This window comes from Chiroxiphia lanceolata, chromosome 8 (assembly GCF_009829145.1).
Source record: "Chiroxiphia lanceolata isolate bChiLan1 chromosome 8, bChiLan1.pri, whole genome shotgun sequence".
In the NCBI taxonomy this organism is placed as follows: domain Eukaryota; kingdom Metazoa; phylum Chordata; class Aves; order Passeriformes; family Pipridae; genus Chiroxiphia; species Chiroxiphia lanceolata.
This window is the reverse complement of record NC_045644.1, coordinates 33,896,529-33,921,924: the sequence shown is the minus strand read 5'-3', so window position 1 is coordinate 33,921,924 and position 25,396 is coordinate 33,896,529. Positions and strand designations below refer to the sequence as shown.

General features: G+C 44.4%; 1 protein-coding gene and 1 long non-coding RNA gene across 4 annotated transcripts; one reads left to right on the top strand and one right to left on the bottom strand.

Moving 5' to 3' along the window:
• Positions 1-74: 74 nt before the first annotated feature.
• Positions 75-21,628, bottom strand: LOC116789986 (core histone macro-H2A.2). 3 transcript variants are annotated; one of them, XM_032694388.1, is made up of 9 exons: positions 21,613-21,628; positions 15,841-16,074; positions 9,918-10,024; positions 8,464-8,661; positions 7,090-7,200; positions 5,823-5,922; positions 4,813-4,902; positions 3,212-3,386; positions 75-774 (listed from the first exon to the last, which is right to left on the bottom strand). In XM_032694388.1, the coding sequence occupies exons 2-9, from the start codon at positions 16,010-16,012 to the stop codon at positions 609-611; spliced, it is 1,119 nt and encodes a 372-aa protein (XP_032550279.1). In that variant the 5' UTR covers positions 16,013-16,074; positions 21,613-21,628; the 3' UTR covers positions 75-608. The 3 variants fall into 3 exon arrangements, 2 of the variants coding, with proteins under 2 accessions (XP_032550279.1, XP_032550277.1); XM_032694386.1 differs by lacking the exon at positions 21,613-21,628 and adding an exon at positions 21,384-21,434; XR_004358216.1 differs by lacking the exon at positions 21,613-21,628 and adding an exon at positions 21,384-21,434 and having other exon boundaries at positions 667-774; positions 3,212-3,324.
• Positions 20,998-23,087, top strand: LOC116789987. The gene is made up of 3 exons (XR_004358217.1): positions 20,998-21,296; positions 21,905-22,262; positions 22,907-23,087. It is a non-coding gene; the product is annotated as an uncharacterized LOC116789987 (long non-coding RNA).
• Positions 23,088-25,396: the final 2,309 nt, after the last annotated feature.

Below are 25,396 nucleotides of genomic sequence, written 5' to 3'. Positions count from 1 at the left end.
CTTTTTTTTTTTTTTTAAGGTGAGAAATTCCCAGAACAAAATTAGGGATTATAACAATAACCACACTTGACACATTTTTTTTCTTATAAAACAAACAAAATCACCATGAAATATTCTCAGTAATTACAGAGGTTATTGTGAGTTAAAAGCAAAACAGAAGCTTCTCATGCATCACTTCTAAAATCCTTTTCCCCTCTCTCTGTGGGCTGAAGGCAATTTACCATCTACCCTCAAGAGAGGGGAAAAGGGAGCAGAACATTTTTAAGAGCTTTCTTTAAAGTGGTGTGTGTGGAGAAATCATCACTACAAATCTAAAATGAGGTTACTCTTTAAAAACTCCTAAACTAAAGTACCAAGGGACACTAAACTCCCAAAAACAGATGGTAACTCAATTGCTTAAGGTGATAGAAATGGCTAGAGGATGCTGATAGCATGAAGAAATCGGACTAAACCCCTCTCATCTCTAGTCACAGCTCTTCATCAAGTCACAACACATCACACTACTAACACTCCCCCTCCTCATCACATTGAAAAAATAAAACCCACCTCTAATGTTTTTAATGCTACTCAAGTTTGTTGAAAAATAAAATTTCATTTGGCTGCCACTGCTACTTGGTGTCTAGCTTGGCCATTTCTTGCACGTAGATGCCGATGCTTTCACTGTCGAAGAGCAGGAAATAAATATTCTTCAAGGAGGAAGAGCTGGTGCCATCAAAATGGGTGGAAATAGCTCTGAGAGTCACCTGGGCTGCCGTCTGTTTTGGGAAGCAGTTTCTGTGTGGGAGGGGAAGAGAAGAGCACAGGTGAGTGTCACAGGGCAGGCACTGGGTACATGTGATGTACCAGTGATGAACAACCAGCCAGCGCTGCTGCCAAGACAGTGCCAGTCGCAGTCTGGCAAATCCAGAAGCAAACCCCAAGGTTTTGATAGCAATATTCACCTGCTGCTATATCAGTCTCCTTGCTGGCATAGCTGCTGTTTTCAGTTGCTTCTCCTTTTTATAACCACACAAAGGTTTTTTTTAATGCTCCCCCCCTTAGAATTAAACTTTTCCGTGCCATGCTGGGCAGGTTAGAAAGTTCAAAGGATGATTATATTTTTTAGCTGAAAACTGAAAAAAAAACCCCAACAAAACCAAAACATCACCTACTTAGCTGACTTCCTCACTCTGTCATTAAAAATACTTTGCCTGGGACTCCTGTGAAAATAATTGAAATTACAGTTCCAAGCCAAATTAAGGTCAAGACACACTCATTCACTCATTTTGATGGTAATATTCTCTAACCTACAATCTGAACACCTAAAAGCTACCAGTTGTTACAGTATGTGGGCTTTTTAATTCCTATTTAGATTCTGCTGTGTGATAATGCTCCAGAGGAATTTTGATCCACGCCAAAAATAGTTGGTCAGCACAACCTAGGCCGTGCCCTTCCTCTGAGATAGGATTACATATAAAACTTTTGTGCTCTGGAAAAGGTTTGTCTAACTTATACTTACAGATCTTTGGTGGGGCTACAGCAGAATACACAGATAAGCCATTCCACTTGAGAGATTACAGTATTTCTTCTAACAGCAACCAGAACTGCCTTTGCAGTGTTTTTTCCTTCCCCCCCCCCCACTTTTTGGTAACATTTTCATGTGTTTTGTATTTCACTTTCTATGTTTAGTACTTCTCACTTCTCTTTACTCAGTTCTATGTGAGTGATTTCATACTGAACACATCAAAAAGATCTGGCTCAACTGAGATATCCCATCTATTGTAGCGTTACATCAGTTACTGCAAACAGTCCCTAGGATGGGACAGAGGAAAATGTAAAAAATTCACAGGACTGATGCAGCATAATTCGTGATCTGCTCACAAAACTATTATTTCCTGTGCAGACATGTAGGGAGAATAAAACGAAAACAAAGCCATTAAGTCCAATTTGAAAAATTCTTCCCTTTTTTCAGAAAATTTTGAGGTCCTTTGATAAATCTTACCACTTGATAAGATCTATTCTATTTTCTGTTAGCAGGAGTAATTGTAAGAGCAACAGACAGTGACACGGAACAAAGCAGCAGAAGGATCTGCATCAAGACTAATGGTCCAAGACTGGATTATTCTAATTCTATGCTCACAGAAGACAAGAGGTCTCAAAACTATTTCTATTGGCATTAAAAGCTACAGTTCATTTTTGAAAAGTGCTCTTTATTATTAAAAATGAAAACCATAAACAAAAAGATCTGTATATAAAAAAAAATCACTAAATATTGCACTGCCTCTCTATTTATTCTTTTGTCCTGATTCATAAAAATATTATTCTGCTTTGAAAATTGTCTGTGTAAAAATGGCACTTTCACCTCCTGTGTATTCAGTGATGTGGGGTGATTCCACTGATCAAAACACAGTTTTACTTTCATTTTAGTCACTGTCGGGCCAACACAACTGGACTGTACTATGTACTCTACTCTTTGGGCCCTACTACCAAAACCAGCAGATACATTTCAAATCAAATATAAGCCTTCGAACTCTTAACACAGAAGAACAAGTTCTGCAGTTAGCAGGGCTTGTCTAACGTTTCTTGTGATCAGAGACCAACAAACTGTTGGTTTAAAAAGAAGTTAAAAAGAAAAAAAAAAAAAGAAAAAGATAAATACTTCGGATTTCTTAGTCAACCACATTTTGTTTGCTAGTCACTGAGACAGAAACACGTAGCTTCACAGCTAGTTTCATAGTTCCCTTTTTAAAGCAAATATACATTTGAGAAACATTTTCTTTTGAAAAAAAGAGATTTTGTGTGACTAGTCTGTTTAATATATATTGCCAGGGTGACTTAAGTGAGCACCCCACACCTACTTACCTACCTCAGGTTGCATCCCTGTTACCTGCCCTCAGTTTTAATAAGACCCCTACAGCCAAACGAAGGGACCTGAGGGGGTGTAGGCCCGTAACAGAGGAATGAAAACGAGTGCCCAGCAATATAAAACACAGCAAGCTCAGTCAGTTCTCCTGTGAGGTGGCTAATTTCTCTTCACAAAGGCTTTCTGGCAGTGTCCTGCCAGCGCTGCCCTCGAGGCTGGTTTCCCCTGGAGCAGCACGGTGTTGGATGGCAGGGGCAGAGGCAGGGTCACAGAGCAGAGGGCACCTCTCTGCCACAGCAGCAGCTCTCTGACAGCTAATTACACCACTGCTCCCTGACACAGAACCCTCCTGTGCAGCCAGAGTCCTACCTGCCGCTGGGAAACGGGGGGAACGCCACGGACTTCAACTTCTTGTCTTCTGCAGCTGTTAAGCAGTTCTTGACAGTCTCCTCGAGCTGCTCTTCACACTTGTCCGAGCCCCACTGTGGGATGTGACAGTGGATGACAAACTTTGCTGCTAGGCCGCTAGACTGAGTGAGTGCAGCTAACACAAACGGAAACGTAACATTTAGTGTCGAACAGGAACCACCCTGCGCTGACCTCTCAACCCAATGCACTTCTTAATTACATTACCTCTCCAAAGAAATACATTTGGAATTACGACACGCCACAGTGGCTCGCTCGCAATCATAATCTGACTGTCTCATCATTACCTTTGTGATCAATGGTTATTTCTTTGGAGACCAAAGAACCCAGAGCTCATTTGGTTAGCACACAGTTATTCAATAATGGTTTTCAGCTCTCTCATTCAGCATGGCCTCTGAGGTTTTTTTATGCAAAGTACCGAAACCTTGCCCTGAACACGGCAGCGCTCATCCTCCAACAGACATTTCTGCAGTGCTGTCACCGAATGCTTTGCACAAATATCCTGCATCATCATCACCATCATATTACAGCTCCAGAGTGTTGGGGAGTAATATTTACACAGCTGGGTAATTTCAGATAAGGACAAGAAAATCAAAGATGCTTGTTGAAGGTCCCCACCAGTTATGTCCAATTAGGAAACTCAGATTAATTTTTCAGAAAGCCTAATATTTCTCCAGGACCTGCAGAGTCCACAGCATGGTATCAGTTTGATTTTGTTGTAACTGTGACCATCAGAACTACTGGAAATCTGGGTCTGGGGAAACTCAGGTTAAACTCTCTGATATTAGCTGTGCAGGATGAAATTAGCCCAAGGATGAAAAACTTTGATGTATTCACATGTCCACCATTACAGAGAAAAGCAGTTTACTTTGATTTTAGGGCAGATAAATTTGATTAGATGTGAAAGTGAAGCACATTATCTCGTATAAAAATTTCCCTGTCATTTGAGATTATAAAAGTAGGCTACTCATTTAGAAAATTTCCAAAATGAGACAATTTAAAGCATTTACTTTCTTGAGTATTGAGATACTAAGTCAAATAAGACATATTATAACTTTCTGTAATCCGTCTTCCAGCCACCTTTAATCCCTATAAACTGGTTTAATTTGTCCACAAAGGAAAGCACAAGCTCAAGTCTCAACCCATTCACTGCTACAGATGCATTAAACCCTTGCAGGGAGTTCTTCTAATAGTTTAGTTGTAGTGCCTAAGCAATTGCTCTTCCAAAAATCAGTACAAACAGAGCAGGAAAGACGGCACATAGGTGACAGCACAAGATTTTCTTAGGTTTGGGGCTCCTGCAGACAGAAGTTGCCTAAGAGAAATTAATCAGCCCAAAGACAGAACGTACACAGCACACAGGCATCCTATTCCTCCTTTTTTGCCCCCTCAGCAGGTTGTTCACATCAGCAGCAGCTTCGAAGAGGAAACATTTACATCACACAAGCAAAGGCACATATATAATCCAGAACAGACCAGAATGTCCAGAGAAAAGAACATATGAAATGAGCTGGTTCCAAGGCAGACTGCAGTATCCTTTTTACCTTCAGCAACTTCCAAAGGTCCTTGAGATTTGCGAAGCTCTTTCACTGTTTCTAAAAACTCTTTTCCTCCAGCCTTTTCCAACGCTTTGCCTGCAAGGACACGGAGCAAAAGGCCTTGGCTTCAGAGCATCAGCGTGGAAAAACAACTCTGCATTCTTTCAAAGAACACTGTACACTTATTATCCCGTCTCCCTGTATCAGCAGCAGCTGATGTTTATGTTTGCCACTGTGCCTAGACACAGATAAAGTTACTTTTTATTGATTTTGAAGAGCCCTCTATTATACTACTGGAAATTACTTTAATATAAATATCTGCAAGAAAGCTATCTTACTTACTCTGATTTATGGCTAAAATAGTGAGAATTTTCAGGACTCAGATTTTCAGCCTCCAGAATCAGTTCAGCATACAAACCCTACTACTTGCTGAAACAAACACAGCTGAGATGCCAGTGAAGGTCTTGATGACTACAAAACAATGATCCCAAAGCCTAGATTCTGTGCCCCCCTACCTGAGGGACTAATAGCTTTTTACCTCCCTCCTGCTTCAATTTCTGTATTTGTAATGATAATATTTCCTTATTTCACATGAGCAGGATAAGGCTTTGTACATGAGTATTTCTAAATTATGTCATATCCTATACTGAAAAGCATAATTAGCAGTGCTATTAATGTATAAGTTTTGTAAGAGAAATTTCAGAGGTAAACATAAAAATAATCCAAGAAAAGACAGCAGTAATGATTATTTACACCTTTGCTGCTCATGTGCTTCAACCAATTATCTGTGTTTTGCTTGTCACAAGGCATCATTAAAAAAAACAAAACAAAGATAAATTAGTGATTAGCCTGTTATACCTAGTCAGATCCAGCCTGATTTTCAGAAGTGTTGTAAATGATATTTATGGCCTGGGGAAGATTCAGATGAAACAGGATGAGATCTCAGCAGGCAGCCAGTAGACCAGCTACTGTTCCAACTCTAGACCTGTTTTTTTCTGCCTGTAGCAGAACCTCACCTATTTCCTCCTTGAGATCTATTTCAGCAGTTGTGGGGTGAACGATGCCTTCTACTTTCATGGAGCCAATATGGCTGATGTCACTCTGTGTCAGAGAAAGCTGAAAAATAATAATGAGGGGATAGGAAAAAAATAAAATAGTAATGCGAATGCAAAAGCATTTTCATACCACAAAAAAACTAAAATGAAAGAAGTCTGGATTCAGTCTTTCAGAGATCAGTTATTTTATTGTGTTCAGTGTGTGTGATTCTGATTTTCAGCTTTTGATTAATTAATTTGCACACCGCTCCAATTATTTGGTGATATGCCCACAGCTTGGGAGTTTGCTCCAGAGGAAGTTACTGCTAGAAAAATCAGTGTTCTAGCATCACACTTTGGAGAAAAAAGGGCTGATTTTGGAAATGCTCTGGTTTAAAGAGAAAAATAAGGAAACTAAAAAGTGTTTCTCCTGTAGAAGCACTTGCCCTCAGAGAACTACTGTAAGGGGGCTGAGAAGATGGGCTGAGCACTATCCTGATCTATGAAGGCTTCACAACCCCAGTGATTAATTACTCATTCCTGGCATAAATAATAACAAAAAATTAATTATATTCCCATAGCTAAATCTGTAAGAAAACCTCCAATTTAATTCAGAGGGTTCAAAAATTAAGGAAGACAAAAAAAACCCTCTTGTTCTTGGAGACTACAGGGGAACAAAAAGTAATAAACACAGGGCACAGTCGATGGAACACCAAGGAGATGTATTTTGGTGGGACAGTTTTGTAACTCTGGCCAGGCAGGATGCCACAGCCTGTGCTGAGATGGAGCAGTAGGAATGTTCTGCAGCTCTGGTGAGGTCCTCAGTTGGAACACTGACAAAGCAGAGTCCCACAGCCCACTTTCAGATGGAGCATCCAGGCTTCTGGCACAAACCAACAAGCTCTGGGTGATCCTGGGACCTGGCCCAGAAATACTCTTTTAGAAACAATAAATAGCCTAGAAGTTTAAACCTGGTTTGGCAGTATGTCAGCACAACATAGACAAAGCCAAACCGATCAAAACCCAAGTCCTGCTTAGGCCAAGAAATGATTCAGTGTGGATCTCTGCAGAGGGGCTGACCAGCACTTATCTGCAGACATACTTTTGAGACCTTGCCAATGACTTGAGTGAGTTTTGGCCTTAAATTTGGAACCACTAAGGCAGAACACAGAGATTTTGCAGTGCTGTTGGATCAAACTCATCCTTTTGTTAATGCCAGGCCCCACAATCCATTCTAACTTCATATTACCTTTTGTCCTGGCACAAGGCTCTTGGAGGACAAGATAGTGAAACCATCCCCAGGTCCATCCTCAGATGTTGAGTTTGAAGCTCCTTCTTTTTCATTGTCTTTTTGTTTGTTCTATTTGAGGGGACAAAAAAAGCAGGGAAGCAAGGACTCTCAAAAGGGAAAAAAAAAATCAACATATACCATTATTGAGTAATGGATAGATTTAATTAGTTACTATAAATCTAATCTTCTCAGATCAGTATATTACTTGTAGCCTTCTAATCCCAAAGATTATATAACAACAGAGGTCTGCTCTATTTATATAATGCTAAACATCAGTGGTTCATCTGAGGTATTACATACATTTGTGGTTACATTCAGATTCGGGGCACCCACAGCCATCTGTAGTTTCACTAACAATTAAAGTTGTATTTATGGGTGGGTGTGTGCTAGTTTATTTTTGTTGCTAACAGAGCAGAGCTCATAATAAATCAGATTTAGTAACTCAGTAACCCAGTCAAATATCCCAATCTGAAGAAAAAACAACTTTGTGATCTGAAAAAAACCCTGTTAAGTCTCAGTTAATAAATCATAAATCCTTCTTGCTGCTTAGCTCCAGGAGCAGCAAACACACCAGCCCTAGAGGGCTGCAGGAGCATCTCCTCACATCTTTCAGTATTTGCTTTAAGGTATGTCAAGAAGCTAACTTTTCCTAACAAGTTCAAACTCTGATGTGCACAATTCAAAGTAAGGTGGTGGCTGAGATCAATACACAGAGGCATCCTAATAAACATCCTATTAAGCAACTCCTGTTTTCTTTTCAAAAATTGTCTCTGCATATCCTCAGCTACGGAACTCTATCAAAGCTTAAAGGCCTCTAGAAAAATGTGCTTAATGCAAGTTTAAAAAGCTTAAGTCAAAGTTTAATATCATCTAATCCTACCCAAACAAAACCAAGCAGCATTTTAAGGTGCATGCTCTGGAACAACAAACCAAGAGCACTGATCTGGGTTACTGCTTTACCAAATTAAACCATTTTGGATAGTGACAGAGGAAGGGCAACCACGAGGGAAGGTGCAGTGCTCAAGTTCTGATTCATTTATTCTTCTTTTAAAAACCACTAACAACAGCACAGCTAAGAACACATGGAACAAAGAGCTTGTCACAATGGCACTGCCATAGCACGTCAGGACAAGTTCTCTGGGCAGTTAGGAAAATCTCTAACAGCAATTCAGCAACTGCACAAGGCTGAAGGCATGACATCCCTCCAGTAGACAATGTTTGAAAGCAAGAGCTCACTGCCACACAGTTAGCGTGGAGGTAAAGAGATTCCACACAGTTATCAAGAAAGTACTGCAAAGGGCAGCATGGAATGTGCACCTGCCTTGTGCTTACCTTTTTGGATGTCCGGGCCTTGGGAGACTTTGCCTTCTTCCCACTCTTTTTGTTCACCATGGATTTCCTCCCCTTCTTCTCAGGAGCAGGGGAAAGGATGGTCTCAGACTTCCCTTTGGCACCCCGTTTCTTGGCCAGAAGCTCAGGCTGAATTCTGGGCAGGACACCCCCACTTGCAATAGTCACACCTTTCAGCAACTGCCAGGAGAAGCAGTGTAGAGGAGCATATTACAGATCCTCTTAGCCTGCACCACCAAAAAACTGTTAGGGAGAAAATCCACAATACAAAGGACCTTGGCAGGTGACAGCAAAGTCAGTCAGCACATCCTGGGAACTCTGCTGCTGTACAATCACTCTTGTCTCTTCCAGTGCAGTGATCCTTGTGCAAACTTGTCTTTGGTGACTCAGAAACACTGAGTGTGGGTAAAATAAGAAAAGTGCCTGTGGGCTGCTTAAGAAAGTGCCTGTCCCACAGCCCTGCTCAAAGGACTGGATGCAGACCCCTTTGGCAGGGAAACATGCAGTGACAAAGCAAGGAAGAGCCCCAAGGACCTGCTCTGCAGAGACAAACAACAGGAGTGGGCTGTGATATTATGTGGAGGACGATGTCTGGCTAATTCCTAACAGACAACACTGGATCTCTATAGATCCCAGTTCACAGGTCACCAGCCAGAACCACAGAGCTGGGAAAGGGCTGGTAGTGTTAGCATGCTTTTCCTTCTCTCCTGGCCTCTGCTTTGACTTTTCAGTCTGCTTGAGTAGAAACAGAGTCACATGACTTCATGGGCACCACATTTTCATTATTTAAAGCAGATAAAATAAGTGCGGGAGTATTCAAAGTGTGAATGATGTCATCCATCTTAACATGGGGTCCACCAAGAAGAGATACTCTGATGCTGCCTGAACCTTTTTGGCATCCCTGAATAGTACTATTTACAGGCCATCCTGATGATTTCTGTCCTCACTCACCAAGTTTAGCAGAAGTGATCCTGAGAGTCAGAGCACATGATCCTGAGAGTCAGAGCACATGATCCTGAGAGTCAGAGCACTGCAAACCACAGCTAATGGGCAAATGGGTGGGGAGGCAGCAACAGAGTGAGCCAGATCCCTACCCAAGACGGCCTCACAGCCAGTATAATAGAAAACACACATTTCTAAGCTTTTTGGGAAATGGTCTTGCAGAAGGTACATTTTCTTCAAGTGTTGCATGTCCCTGAGAAGAATGAAGCATCAAGCCTACACACTTCAACAGGACCCACAGGCTACAAAAGAAGCAAAATTTATGTCCATAAGATTTAAGATAAGGTATCTCAGAACCTTTGGTTTTGTTTGCTTTTATTTAAGAAGGTCTTGCCTTCTGCTCTGACAACCATGTTCATGTCTCAGACTAAACTGTTTCCAGCCTTCCCCTATGCCACAGCACTTGACTCCTGCACTAAAAAGTGAACAGGTACCTGATTCAGTTCCTCATCATTTGCAACTGCCAGGAGGATGTGTCTGGGGGCAATTCTCCCTTTCTTGTTGTCCCGCGCCGCGTTTCCCGCCAGCTCTAGAATTTCAGCTGCAACACACCGAGATAAAAATGAGCAACAAAAATGCACCTCAGGTACACGCTGCAGTCACGCTTTACATTCCTTCTTAATATCCATTTACCTTCTCGGGATGTTTTCAGATTTAAAGGGTCTTTGCTACGGAAAGGCAGAAACCAAATCCCACTCAATGTATTTGTAAATTTACGTCAATTAATTTGTCCTTCCCAGTACCCCCTGAAGGAGAGCTAGCAGAAAATATGCTAAGCTCGGTTCACGTCATTTCTTTTACAAGCCCCAAGTCATAATTCTTTCAAAAAGGCAAAAGAACTACCCTATAAAAATGTACATCAGCAGTCCAAAATTTAGCAGTAGCACTGTAACAACAGAACAGTCAAGCATGCAGTGAAACCCCAAACCTGGCACAGACAGCTCTGCCAAACAGCAAGGATTCTCAGGACCAGGTAAGATGAAGACTGAGGTGCATTTGAAGAAATACTTGGAAAGCCAACACACTAGCCAGGCACTGCTGGAATAAAAGGGCACTGAAAATCCGTGAGAAGCTTCATTTCAGATCAAGATACAAGAGGTTTGCCTTAGGTGCAAGCAGAGACAACGTAAGAGCTTCAGTGCACGAAATATTGACAGAAGGTTCCTTCTACATCTCTGGGAACAGGAGGTCACTTCAAAAGTAGTTTCTCTAAATTAGCAGTAACATTTATACTGCAACCAAAGTCACCGAGCTTCTCCTAAGTGTTATGGAGGAAATACAGACACATCTTTCTAAGTTTATTTGGACTGCAGTAAACAATCATTAGAATTCATTAACTTACACAGTTTGGCCCTTATTCAGAAGTTATTTCTCAGGTAAGAACTCTACTGAAACACTGGGAAGGAAGAAGGGATTTTTTCCCCCCTCCCCTCCAAATAATCACAAAAATCATATTTAAACTTTGTTTCATTTTAAAAGCATACAGTGTCCCTGTCTTTTGGTTTTGGGGTTTGTTGTTTGCATTTGTTTGTGTTTTGCATTTCATACAGGGGTATGAAAACTACAGCCTATCAGTGTCCTAATGATACCTTACTCCTAAATAAAGAACTGTAACTATTATAAGAAGAAGAACTTTAATGAAGAATCTAGTGGAAACGTACATAATGCTGTCTGGCTAAAATCCAGATGATTTCAACATGAGGCTTAGCTCTTGGCTCTTGGGAAAAATACAAGTTTTCAATATCACTCAGTAAGAATAACAAAAGTACATATTTGTCTTCCAGTTTTCACTAGTACACAGTGAACATATTTAAATGAATGCTGGAGATGTAAAAGGCTGTCTTTTTAAATTTATGTGCATATTCACAGTGAATTGTAAGAGTTAGGGGAGGAACCTCTCAGCTCTAGCATTTCCTAGAGTCTGTCCTGGATTTTAACAGAGACTGAAAAGAAATTCTGCATAATCCAGCTATATTCACCCCCACGGGGCTGGAAGTTTCAGACCCTCTCCCAGGCCTCTGCCAGTGGAGCTAAGGCAGCAGCAGACAGCAGGAACAGATTCCATCCATTGTGCAGACCAGCAGAGAACAAGAAAAGAGACCCAGGCTTCTCCAGTGGGTTTTGCAGATGTGTGCTGATAGCAGAGGAAAATTGCATCGGGGGGGGGGGGGGGAAATCCAAAAAAGCAACACATACTTACCTGCATGGGAACTGAAGTTCTTTCAGGTGTGCCAACAACAGGCACATCCTGCTACCTGTGTGCTCACCCCACTCCCCCAGGTTTGGGTCCTTTGGCCAGCAGCATCCTGATGGTGCACCCAAATGTCCTCTGCCTAATGTCAAGAGCAAAAAAGGCAGAACACTCAAATGCCAGCCATCCACCACAGGACACTGGGAAGAAGGGAATCCGAGGCAGAGGTGATGTATGGCAGATTGTGGAAAATGTATATACAACTTACCAAAGGACGCCAAATATCTGCATAGGTAAATAATCAAATTACCTCCTTCTAATGGTGGTTTATATGCATATTTTTCTAATGGTAGAGGCAGGGACTCACAGTCTTAATAATATAAAATGGCACTTGCAAAATACACATCAAAACTAGAGGCTTCAGTTGTCACATCCTCTGCTGATAATAACAGATTTGTAAAGAAAGTGCTTTACATTTCAAGCAGAAACATCTTAACAGCTGAGGTTACCTAAATTCTAAGACTAGTCCGAGAATATAGGTCCTATAACAAAAGCAGGTACTACAACAAGCTCTCTGGGAATCGGGCATCTTGATATTCTCAGCCATAAATTGGTTTTACTTTATGTGCTCTCAGCAGCAGGCAGTAAGAATTAAAGCAAAATGTGAAACAACCTTGCTTCCCTCAAGATTCAAAACCCACAAAGATGCCTCCACACCAGAAGTGTAACTTCAAGTCCAGACGTCTTCAGCACAGGGGGGCTACAAGCAAACCAGCTCCTTGAGGGACTCTGGCACACATCGAATGCTGGGCTACAGAGCAGCGCCCAGAACTCTCCACTGGCTCTACCCAACACTTCTTTTTAAAGTATCTTTAAAGGAGCCTTTTCTCTTGTTTGATAAGCACTCAGACCAGGGAAGGATATAACTCCCTTCCAGCCGACACGAGCAGCAGCCAAGCCATGACCTGAATGGGATTACATCTCCTCATCCTGTGACATACCAGAAAAAAGAGGTTTCTCTGGCTGATGGATCAACACATTTGGAGCACCTGTGAAGTAAAAGCCTCCTAGCCAGGCCAAAGGTATTTGTTCAGCTGAGCTCAGCCTGTTTCTGTGAAGCTGGACTGATAAGAAAGGTCTATGAGAATTACTGATAGCAAACTGGAAAGACTTCATACAGGTTATTTATCTTGTTTTCCACCTCCCCTTTGGGATAAGTTGTGTGAGGCAGATCATGCCAGGTGATTTCTGTAAAGGAAGAAGCCTTTCCTGGTGATGTGTTCTTCCCTAATTTAGAGGGGATGGCTTTCCATTGGCATCTTCCATGAGTTCCTCTGAGCAGCACCCCCTTCACATGACTTCTGCCTCCTAATCAAGGGGCATCTGCATTCTCTGCCTGCTTTTTGGGAAGGTGCACTGTGGGACACATGCAGCTGATGTTTGATTTAGATGACTGTGACTGCAGTCAGCCCTGTGCACACTCAGAGCATGAGTCTGCTGCAGACTCCATAAATCCAATGGGACCGAGTCCAATTTTCCAGAGCTTTAACTCTGAAGCCAGTGGAGCCCAACGCTGTTCCAGCAAACAAAACTTTCTAGACAGGAATTAAGCTGCAGTTTTGCAATATGATTTTCCAGCCTAAGATATAAAACAGCATAGAGAGATTTAAATGAAAGGCATAGAGATCACCCTTCCCCTTTTGTAAAGCATCAAATCTCTGCTCAAATGCAGAGAAGCACTCAGGGATTTAAAGAAGTTCTCATGAATGCCTTAACACAACAAAAATATATGGTTTGACCTGCTTCTGTGAAACAGCTAAAAAGCCAAACTCCCTTATTGCCACCGTCCCAGATTTAGCCTGAAGCAGTTCCCCTGCATGCAGCCTTTCATCCTGAGTAACCAGCATTTCCTAGCTGCAAGTCCACGAGAAAAGAATGGCATTTGTAACAGGAAGCATCAGATAATGTTAAGAAAATTTGCCAGTTTGACATGTAATACCCCCTTTAACAACAGCCTTGGAAAAACACATTTTGTTTCTACAGGCTTACCAAAACCAAAGACTTTATTCACACAAAGTATTAGGAATAACTAAATCAGCAGGGTTAGATGTTGCCACACTGTTTTTTTAATCGAACTCTCCACCTTTGTAGTATTTCCAAACAAAACTCTGGACAGAGCACAGAAACTTTGTTTTGGAAAGGCCACTATCCACCAACAATAGGTGTTTGCTCAGAAATATTACTCCATTCTATGACAATATATGCAGGCTTGGGTTCTCTGCTCAACCAAGCAGCTTAAAATAGCATTCCTTTACAATTTATGTGGGCTCCCAGCCCACACCTCTAGCAATTTTCTTGCCCAGTTCACTACACATTCCTTTTTTTCCTAAAACAAAGAGTAGGCCCACACGTAATCTGTCCATATAATATTAATGACCCAAATTAAACTGCATTTACTAGCCAGGAGCAGAGCCAAGATATACATTGTTCTAGTTCAGGTAATAGGTCAACAGTGCTGACCATAACTCAGTCTGCACTACTGAAATGCTGCACACACCAGATGTGCTGCTGACAATTTATTACTGCACCTTGTAATAATTGCCACAGTTCAGAACAACCATCTCCAAATGTTTATCCTAGAAGCTCCTTTGAATGCTCTGGATCCATGTGGAGCGGGAAAAGAAAAGACATATTCCCCCCCAGACAGAGGGTCAGCAGAGTCACAGTGCAGCATATTATGTTATAAAAGTTAGTGTGATTTCTTCAACACAAGCAATACTTTGTCACTCCAGTTCCAGAAGTAGCCTCAGAAAACAACAAAAATAGTCAATTCTCATCCTGCAATGCACCAGCACAAACATGGAAGTTTCTGTAATATGCTATTAGACATCATCAGAAATTTAATTTTAATGGTGAAATTAGTGAAATTTAATAGAGAGATTTTACATTTTCTCCACACCTTTGAAAGAAAATAGTGCTTTTATTGCCTGGTAGTGAGAACAGGCCTTCATGTGTAAAAAAGACAGAGATGTTTATGTAAAGCCTGGCATGCTTTTACATGGACACCAAGACTCCATGCAAGCTTCTTCCTGCCACTTTGGCAATAAACTATGCTCCTGAAACACAATCCACTCAACTAGTTCCATCCAGGCTGTGGCTCCTCACTGATTCTCTAATGCACCTCAGTCTTGATCTGTAACACCTGAGTAACCTGAACCAGAATCCTCCCTGCACCGTGAGTTCTAACAATTTCCTAAAGTGTTATTTTCCATAATTAAATAAGAAACTGAGCAGATGTGACCACAGGACACTCCGAAACATTACTGTACAGAATCACAGGATATTGTATCACCACGTGACACCTGCCCCTTCCTCTGAGTTCAGTTTCAGAAAGGAAGGAAAAAGAAAACTTGGGGTACTTGGTGGGAAGGTTTAAACCCTGAAGCACTTTCTTTACACACTTAGGCAAAGCAAAAGTGTTTTTAAAATACAAAAGAACAACCTTTGTATTTCATAACACTTTTGACACTGTCCTGCAAGGAGAAACACAGCCAGCAAAACAGGTAGCTCACTTGAAAAGCACAAGAGGTGTACAAGGTAGGTTTACTTTTTTTTCTCCTGTTATTCACAGAATCACAGAATCTGCTGAGCTGGAAGGGACCCGTAAGGATTATCGAGTCCAGCTCCTGGCCCTGCACAGGACCATCCCCAAGAGTCACACCATGGGCCTGAGAGGATCATTAAACACTCCTTGAGCTCTGCCAGCCTTGGTGCTGTGACCCCCGCCTGGGGAGCCTGGTCAGTGCCTGACCACCATCTAGGGGAAGAACCTTGTTCTAATATCCAACCTAAATCTCCTCTGGCACAACTTCAGGCCACTCCCTCAGGTCCTGTCACTGGTCACATTTAGGTGTGTCAAAAGCTTAACATAATAATATACTATCAGTTATTATCCTGTCCAGCTGGTGCCTCTATAGGAGAAAACTTCCACACTTGGTCTCTTCAAGAAACAAGTTAACCTCCTCAGCATTTTTAGCAAACATCAGCAAGTGCTGCACTGGCAGAGCCTGATTTTCAGAAGTGCTCCACACGCTCCTGCCCCATCCCTTGGACACGCCTGGCTCCTGTGCGTGCTCAGCAGCTGCAGGCCCAGGTTCTTGGTTTACCTGCGAGGTACTCTATGACAGCTGCCATGTACACGGGCGCTCCCACACCGATCCGGTACTTGTACGTCCCTTTCTTCAGGTAGCGCATCATCCTCCCCACGGGGAAAATGACACCAGCCCTGCTCGAACGGGACAGTTTGGACATTTTCTTCTTCCCGCTCCGGCCCGACATCTCGCAGCCTTGTGCTTCTCACCCCCCTGGTGACTCCGAACTCCTTGCTCCAAATCCACAAGCTGCAAGAGAAGGCAAACAGGGTCGGTGTTCAGCGCGTGGGAAACATCTTTGTGCATTGTTGTTGTTGTTCCAGGAGGAAAAAAAATCCAAGCCCGCCCTCAATACCTGAGGCATTATTCATTACAAGTTGGATAACTGGGATATTTGCTGTAACTTTGCTTTTGAACTGCACCGTCAAAAAAGCAATATCAGGAATAAAGAAAACAAACCTCATTTTTCTCCGTATTTTTCATGAGATTACAGGCAAACAGGCAACAAACCCTGGAATCTGCCACTCCACTCCAAAGGATGCGAGTGGTCCTATTACACCCCTAGTTCTCAGCCAAATAATGGGGATGTTTTAACTCTGTTTACAAAACTTGGTTTTAACTCCATTTTGACAGCTGCCCTGGAGGCCAAATTACCAGCCTGGTTACTCCTCTGAAGCCAACGAAGAGCAGGTCTGCCACAGGTGGTATTTCTGTCAGTGAAGGCACAGCTACTTCATTCCCAGTATTCATTCACCCCAGTGAAACAAGGAAACACAAGGAGGGAGATAATTTGGGGGCAAAAAAATAAACTATGAATTTAGGTGATATTGTTAAGCTTTATTACAATCTTCATTTTAAACAGCCTTCCCGAAAAATAAAAATACATTTCATTTGACACCACTGCAAGCCCTCGGGAACAATCAACGTTCACCCAAGCAGGGTACAGAAACCTGTTTCAATCTTGTCCTGATTAATATAAATGAAGTGCATGTACAAAGAGAGTCATCTGTCCATACAAAGCCAGGCATTCCCAGAAACCATCTCCATAACAGCCAAAGCCAAGGGGCAGTTTCTACAATAACCCAACTTGAACACTGGTTTCGTTTATGGCGTCAAGGAAAACAATATCAGCAGGGATCTATAAAACCCTGGCATGTCCTTGTGGATCAGCCAATTTTTTTATTCTGTGTGCAACACATTACGTGGGCATGATAAGAAAAGTTGGGAAAGATTAAAGCAGTAAACCTATCAGACAGGGACACATCAAAATTGCTGTTGCTCATCATCCCACTCCAAGCTCCCTGCTGACTGCCAGCCTGGAATCACGAGTGGTGGTAACAGAGCTCAAAGGGAAGGTAGAAAGGGGAGTGGGGAGACATGACAAGTTTAAGAGATTGCTTCAGAGATGTAAGAGGATGCTGCGAAGGTGGAGAGAGTGAGTGTTCCCTACAGCAGTGGCTCTCACAGAAGCTGTGTAGCAGGGGGGGAGCAGAGCACCGGACTCAGTCAGACAGGAGGCAGCAGAACCTTCCCACAGCTTTAAAACAGTTACAGAATGAATGCCAGAAATCACTGGACAGCATTGGATCTGCCCTGGGACTGGAGGTGATCTCCCAAGGCCCTTTCCTCAATGAAACTTGCAATTTGTGACAAACTCCTTACAGACTTTCAGTTTCATAATAATAACAACCCTTAAAATGTGTCTTTTTCATTCGAGGTAACCGACACTCAAACTACTGAATAAACGTAGGGAAGTAGGTTTCTTAGCCATCAGAGGAGCCAATTTCTGGAACAGCCTTCACTTCTGAACAATACGAGCAACAGTAACTCATTTTAAGGTGGAACTTAATAAGTGTATGCAAGTAGGGCAGGAACTGGTTCCACCACCCAAGAGTTCAGTCCACCACTGAAATCCCTACAGAGAGCCATGCTGGCAGAGTACACTACATGTATCAAAATCATATTAAGCTCACTCCTCATATGTTTGTTCCCATAGTATCAAATCCCACTTGCTTGTAAATCAATGGGAAAAGGCAAACATCAAGAGATTACACCCACAGAAAAACCATAGTTGTACTTGATGTCTGTGATAGAAAATCTAAACATATTTGTATATAACTAACCACATTGCCCTGGGCATGCTGTAGCATTATATAAATTTATGTTTAATTACTCGCTTCTGCCTCATTCTTCCATTGCCTCACTGAACATTCCACCCCGTCTACTCCTTTATTTTCCCCTTCTCTCTCACAGCAAGCCTCAGTAATTTTTATCCCCTGCTGCCAAGCCAACTTTTGGAATCCCAAAATATTTTTCCAAATACACTGCAGCTGACAGAGCAGGTTATGATTGTGTGACTTTTTGAGATATATTTGTAAATACAAAAGAGGTTTCAAAACTCTGCTAGCATTGTCTCTCTCTCTCTCTCTTCTTTGCAACTTAACGTGGACCAGGGTACAGTGAGGAGCAATACAGACAACACTGTGTTCTTGTCTTGTCTTGAATCCTACAGGAGGCAATTTTTTGGTAGAAAGCCAAGCTATGGCATAGTCACATCAGCTCCTGTGGACCTGGACAAAGAAATGTGCACATCAGCTCCTGTGGACCTGGACAAAGGAATCCCACAGGCAAGGGTTTGGTTTCCTTTGCAGCACCATCACCTTGGAGGATGCCCCTGAGCTCAGCCCTGCCACAGTTAGGTAGGGCACTCACCTGGACTGCAACCAACAGGTAAAGAACTACAAGTTGGGCACTGCCATCCTAATTATTCTCTTCTGATGACACAGCCAAGCCTGAAGGGTTTCTCATTTGAAAAGCTCTCGAGTCTACCCACATGAATTCCCTCTGTGCCAGCTGATTCATCATCTCTACGTTTGTCCTCACAAAGCACAGCCTCCATTTAAAGATACGCCTGTGCCGTTCGTGCGAAGTCCGTCCTCGCTGAGCTGGAAGAGTCTATATCTGGCTACCATGACATCACGAGGCCTGGGCAATTTAAAGTGATTAATTTTCCCAATCCCTTAATTGGTCACAGCACACTCCTACTCTGCCATGACTCCAACATCCCTGTGTTGCTATGGGGGATTGAGCAGCTACCACATCTCCCATAGCTCTCTGTGATGGAAACAGGGTAGACTTCTGCAAGCTGGGCATTCATCTGTTGAGTTTTACCTTCTTCAGAGCCCAGACAGCCAGTGACATTTTCCTTCTGCCTGCTGGAGAGAGCTCTGCCTCCTCACCTCTCTCAGGTAGGTCTGCTTTGGCCACTTGTAGGGTCCCTCCTCTGCAGATGTGACCACCCTCTTTTCTCCCACCACAGTTATCAGCAGAGGGTGAGGACTGCTCCACAAGGACCCTGAGATGACAGACTGCCCTGGGATATTCCTCTCACCATTGTGCCATCTGCATCTCACAGCACATCCCAGTGGATCAAGCTTTACCACAGCCACCTTACAACTACATTTCTGTCCGTCCTACACAGGACAGAATCATCTTTGGACAGGAAAAGCACATATAACTTTTGGAAAATATGAACAACTTGCTGACACAGAAACAGATGAAACCCCCCAAAGAACCTGGACTTGGCCAGAAAACAATTTCAGAAATTAGCGTGTCAAGATGGGGCCAGAAAGAAGGGACTCGCATCAGAGAGTTCAGTGCTGTACAAAATGCCTAAGAGACACCAAATCTAAATTTTTCTCTAAGAAAAACCACAGACAACAGTAAAAGAAAGATTAGTTTGAACAATATAGCACCAAAACTCTTGCAACACTGGTAGAGAATAGCAAATTCTGAGGAGGAGGAATTGCTTTTTGTTTTTAAATAGCCAAGTGGATTTTACACAGGTGATGTGGGATTTCCCAAGAGGGATTGAAAACATTTGGCTGTTATTTAATAGCAGTTACCCCAGAACAGCAGAGTGGTTTGCAGAACCAGGCTGGCGGTACCTAGAATCACAGAATGGTTTGGATTGGAAGGAACCTTAAAGATCATCTCATTCCACCCTCTGCCATGGGCGGGGACACCTTCCACTAGCCCAGGTTGCTCCAAGCCCTGTCCAACCTGGCCTTGGACACTTCCAGGGATGGGGCAGCCACAGCTTCTCTTGGCACCCTGTGCCAGGGCCTCAGCACCCTCACAGGGAAGAATTTCTTCCGCATATCTTATGTAAATCTCTTTTAGTTTAAAACCAATCCCCTTTGTCCTGCCCATGTAAAAAGTCCCTCTTTCTCTTTTTTATTCAAGTACTGGAAGGCTGCAATAAGGTCTCCCTGGATCCTTCTCTTCTCCAGATGAACACCCCCATCTCTCCCAGCCTGGCTCCAGAGCAGAGGGGCGCCAGCCCTCGGAGCATCTTGACTTCCAAACACCGAGAGAGCTCGAACTCGGCAGGCAAAGACTGAAACAAAGGACACGTGGGACTATCAACACACTTGCACTGCCCTCATCTCCAGCCAAAGATGTACTAGAACAGTTACGAGCTGACAAGGAACCCACAAACGTTTTATCATGGGCCAACGTCGGCTGCACACCCATATACACACAAGATACTTGTGAAAAATAATCCAGGAGCCCCAGAGCAAGTGCTGGTTATGCGAATGCCCGCAGTGAGGCACACGCAGGGCACAAACACAGCGCTGTGCAGCGGGCAGGTGGGGTATCCGCCGGACCCCAGGACCAGACACAGAGCGCGTTCCTGCGAAAGCAGCTTCCCGAGCACCCCAAACCCCGGGGGCCCTGCCTGGGCAGCTCCCCCTCACAAAGCACAGCGGCTGAGGGGATGGGCCTCGCTACTGAGACCCAGACCGAATGTCCGGAGCCGTTTGAGCGCGGCCGAACCAGGGGAACGCCCCGTCCCGCCTCAGAGCCCGCCCCGCGCCCCTCTGGGCCCGCCCGCTCCGCGCGCGCCTCGACGTTGCCCAGACACCGCCGCCCCGCCCACCCCCGCGCTGATTGGCCGCTGCGGCAGCCCGGGCCGCGGGGAAAGCGCGCTGATTGGCCTCGAGCCGCTTGATGGACGGGCGAGGGGCGGGCGGTGCCGCCCGGGCGCGCAGGCGCGCTGGGGCGCGGCGGGGTGTGGTGTGGGGGGTGTGGCCGCGGCTTTCCCGCGCAAACGCTCCCCCCCCACGCCCCCTCCCCGCCCTCAGCGTTCGCCGCCGCCGCCGAGGCTTCTCCCGCTGCCCCGCTGAGGGGCGGCGGCGCCGCGGCCTCAACATGGGAAGCGCGGCGGGGGCGAGGAGGAGGCAGCGAGCGAGGAAGAGCCGCCCCCCCCGCCCCCCCGTCCCCACACACACACACACACACACACACACACCCTCCCCGGGGCCGGCCCCGCGCGCGCCGCCGCCTCGCGACCCCCGCCCCCCTCACGGCCGCCCCCCCCCTCCCCTCACAGCCCCGGCCGGACCTTCCCGAAGAAAGGCATCGGCGGCGGCGGGAAGAGAAGGAGGAAGAGGAGGAGGAGGAGGTAGGTCGTGCGGCCGGGCAGAGGGGGAAGGAGAGGAGCAGGGCCGGCCTCGCCGCGGCCCCCGGAGCCCCCGCGCCGCCGCTCCCCTCACCTGCCGCCGCCGTCGCCGCCTCCTCCTCCTTCTTCTTCTCCCTTCCTCTTTTTCCTCCCCCTCTTTTCCTCCTCTCCTGGCCCCCCCTCGCCTGCCCTCCCCACTCTCCCTGTCGGGCTCCCCCCGCCCTCGCTCCGCCTCGGCAGCTCTGCCCGTATTGTATGTTCCGATGGCGATGGCGGCTGCTGCTGAGGGGGGCGGCAGGGGCTTCCTCCCGCTCCGCACATACCGCCTCTAGGAGGAGTCACTGCAGCCCGGGCCCGCAACAACCCCCCTCTGTCGGCTGCCGCCCTCCTTGCCCGGGCCCCAGGGCTGCAGCGGGGGCAGGAACCCCCTCCCCGCCCAGCGGGGAAAGGGTCCCCTTGGCCCCGGTCCCAGTGGGCTTGTGGCGGTCGGGAGCATAAAGGCAGAAAGCCTTCCCATCCTTTCCCAGGGTGGGGGAGTTTGGAGACGGGAGAGGTTTCAAGGCAACCCCAGCTTGGGCTAAAGCTCGTGAGTCGCCTGTTTTTTGTTACGGGGAGCCACCCGTCCCTCTGTCCCTTTAGCAAGGTGACCTGCCTGCCTCGCCACGGTGCCTCCAGCCCAAATATTCCAGCATCCCCAAGCTGGCCGGGAACGGCCGTAACAAAGAGTGTCGGCGGCTCTTTGTGTCGTCTGGCGTTCCGGGCTCTCGCAGGCTTTCCAACTCATCCACGGGGGCTGCAAACTTCCCTTCTGAACGAAAGCTGAGGGCTTTGCTTTTCTTCCCCGCAGTCACACGGATTCAGGAGCTTGAACTCCGAGAGACGCAATAAGCGATTGTGTTGCGAGCCTTGGCAGCGCCAAATCCGTGAGCGCGGGATGGTGCAGACAGAAGAGTGCGGGTTACCTCTAACTCAGGTACATTGTTATATGAAACTGGGTTTATATCATCATGCCTATACAAATACTTTGTGTCGTTGCACCAATTTCACAATAAAGACATTTGAGGGCTACTGTAATGCACTGGGAGATACATTATTAACCCAGACCACTCCAACCCGCGGTTTTACTTCAGGAGGGTGTCTGGGAACAACGGAGTGATAAAGAGTCATCCATGGTTTCAGCTTTCCCTTTGTTGCTGTAAAAAAATCATGCAGGTTCGCTGGAGTTTGGTTTTTGGCTCTGCCAAAGTAAACAATTTTGTATCTGTATAGAATTGGATTTGGTGGGGAAAAGAAGCAATGGAATATTCCTTCAGGTTATATTAATTGTGGATTGCACCATCTCCTGAAGAAAAAGGGCATGAGGTGAGGACCTGTGTTTTCCTGGGCTACTCTGTGACCTTGAGTAAGGCATTTCATACACACAGCTGTATTTTGACTGTCATTAAAATGGAAATAAAAATATCTTGCCTCTTTTTAAGCGATGAGTAAGAGCTTTAGCACATTTCTGTGGATTAATGCTTTAGAGTCTATTCCCCACTTCTTTTTGAAAACAAGGTCAAGGTGCTTTGAAATCATAAGAGAAAAACCTCACATGTGTGAGTGACTTTTATTTCACAGGTAATGGAAAGTCTTACCTGGATCTTCCCTGCTGAGGCTTGGAATTTAGCAAAGGAAAAAGATACCTGTAAGACTTGTCAGTGTACTGAACCATACTGGGAGGGCAGGAGGAATCTGAAGAAGATTTTCAAGCACTAAGCATAAAAATAAATGACAACATAAAACCCGTGTGAAGAAGGAAGTAAAGTATTTACATTTGTCTTATTTCCAGATACAAATAATTGCATCCAATAACCCTCACAATCATGCGTGTGATACATAGCTTTGTAATCAAAAATAATTTGAGATGAGGCAAAATAAGCATCTCAAGTTTTTGAAAACATTCCCAGTTTAACATCAAATAGTTGCTGTGTGATAAGAACACAAATGTGTGGGAGGCCTTTCAAGGAAAAAAAAAAGTCTTTATGTGAGGCAAACTTTCAACATTAGGACAACTCACTCTGTTTACAGCAACATTTTTCTGTTTATAAACAACATTCCCCACAAGGAAACGGGAATTCTGGAGAAGTGTGAGAGAGGACATAAAGGATTTTCACAATATAACAGTTTTTATCTTTAAGCCAGTCATAGATGTCTGCAGTTATAGACCAGTTTTCCTACTGTTGTGATTTTTAGTAGTCCCATAAACTCAGTTTTCCCTCCTTATTTCTCCAGTGGATACAACCTCTATCCTTAACCTAAATATTAACAGGATTATATGGATGTTTTTTGTTGCTTCAAGTGTTTCTGGAATATTCTGAGTTGCTTTGTGACGCTAGAATAAAGAATTTTTTAGCAGATCAGACCAAGGCAGCATTTGGAGAGAGTTCCCACGCGCGTGAACTGCTCTGCAGTAACCACACTTTTGGAACCAGCAGCTAAAGGACCTATTTTTTGGTCACAGTAGCTGTGTGTCGTGGCCACTTAGCCCTGGTTGTTCAGGGAAGAACTGTTACTAACTAACATTGTGCGAGGGAAAAACGCGCAGCACAGGATTGAAGAGCTTTCCCCACTCAGCAGGAGCGGGGCCTGCCCTCACGAGGTTGTGCAAAGACCATCTGCCGGTTGCCTTCCGAGCGCAAATACAATCTGTTACTTTGTCAAAATAAACAACAGATCCATCGGAGGAGCATTTACAGAGCGCTGACTGCCTGACTCCCCAGCTATGGGAAACCCAGCCTGTTTATGGCACCCTCATTTTGGGCCAGAAGCTGTTACATCTCAAACACTGTAATGAATATTTCATAGCTCTGGCACCAGGAGTTACAGCTTCACTCTCGCTCAGGCTGGCAGGTGTCCAGGGTCGCCCTGGCAGGGCAGGAACGTCAAGTGTTCCAGAAGCTCTGTTTCACGGGAGTATATAATCCAGGAATTTGATCAACCAGTGTAAGCGCTGCCCTGTCACTGGGATAACCAAACACGATCAAAGCTGATGTGTGTCAATATTGTGGCAGCAGAGCACAGATGTAATAACCAAGTTCTGCAAATACTCTGTACTTCTGTAAGGAGTTCTTTGAGCCCTTTTTAACCCTTCCTCCACCCTCCATACTGCTTATGGGGTTGTTATGCTGCTAGGTTGGGTACAATGAGCCAGAAAAGCTAAATCCCAACTTTCTGGAGAACTCTCTTTTAAGTAGCATTTTTTAAATTAGACCATCCCACATACTTCAGAATTTAACATTTTTGTGTGTGTCAGATTCTAGCATATGGTGTATAAAGTAGGCTCACTAGCTGCAGTCACAGATTAGTTATAATGTGTAAGCGATGAGAGAGGTCTTTCCTGCCCAAACACCAACTGATTCTAAAGGTTTAATGCTGGTTATTAGCTTAAAAAAATTATCAAAAATGCGTTTTCATCCTTGTTATTTAAAAACAGGTTTTAATCCTTGTTACTTGTCCTTAAATGCAGCAATGCAGACTGCAGAGATCATTGTCTTAATTATTCCTTAGTCATATAAGTAAAAATATTAATTGAATACTAATATCTGAGTCATGTTTAATCACAATAATCATGACCTTTTTTTTTTTTTTTGTCTAATGGAGATTTACAAATATATCTTTCAGAATTATGGAAACTCCAGATCTGTGCTGCAGGGGACATCCTTAGCAAACTGGCATTTCACATACGAAATATGTCATATTTCCCACTTCTCACAGTTGTTGCAAAGGGGTCTTATATCTGATTGATTTTTCTGTGCCAGCAGAGATGTCTGTCCCCTCGCAGTTACACTCTTTGGTGCAGTTTGGAGCAGTGACACACATTTCCTTTCTCCTCTGGTGGCACAAACAAGCACATCCTCTCCTTGGATGGGACCATTAAGCTCCAAGTTCTTTTCGGAGAAGCTTCACAGGTCAGGACTGCACAGCACTGCTTGTTTGTCTGCTTTCATAATTGATCCTGAGTTTGATTTAAAACAAGACAATTTACTTCATTAACTACTTTTCCTGCTAACTGCAGAGCCCTTAGGGGGGGGGAAAAAAAATCTCAACTGTGACATCTAAATAAATGAA

What these genes read in the sequence shown, in the direction of transcription:
- LOC116789986 (XM_032694388.1), bottom strand. Translation starts at nt 16,012, where the DNA reads ATGTCGGGCCGGAGCGGGAAGAAGAAAATGTCCAAACTGTCCCGTTCG. An exon ending in ATGATGAGGAACTGAATCAG is followed by an intron (nt 8,662 to 9,917) that starts GTACCTGTTCAC and finishes TTCTCCTGGCAG; the next exon opens with TTGCTGAAAGGTGTGACTAT. An exon ending in AGATCTCAAGGAGGAAATAG is followed by an intron (nt 4,903 to 5,822) that starts GTGAGGTTCTGC and finishes GTGTCCTTGCAG; the next exon opens with GCAAAGCGTTGGAAAAGGCT.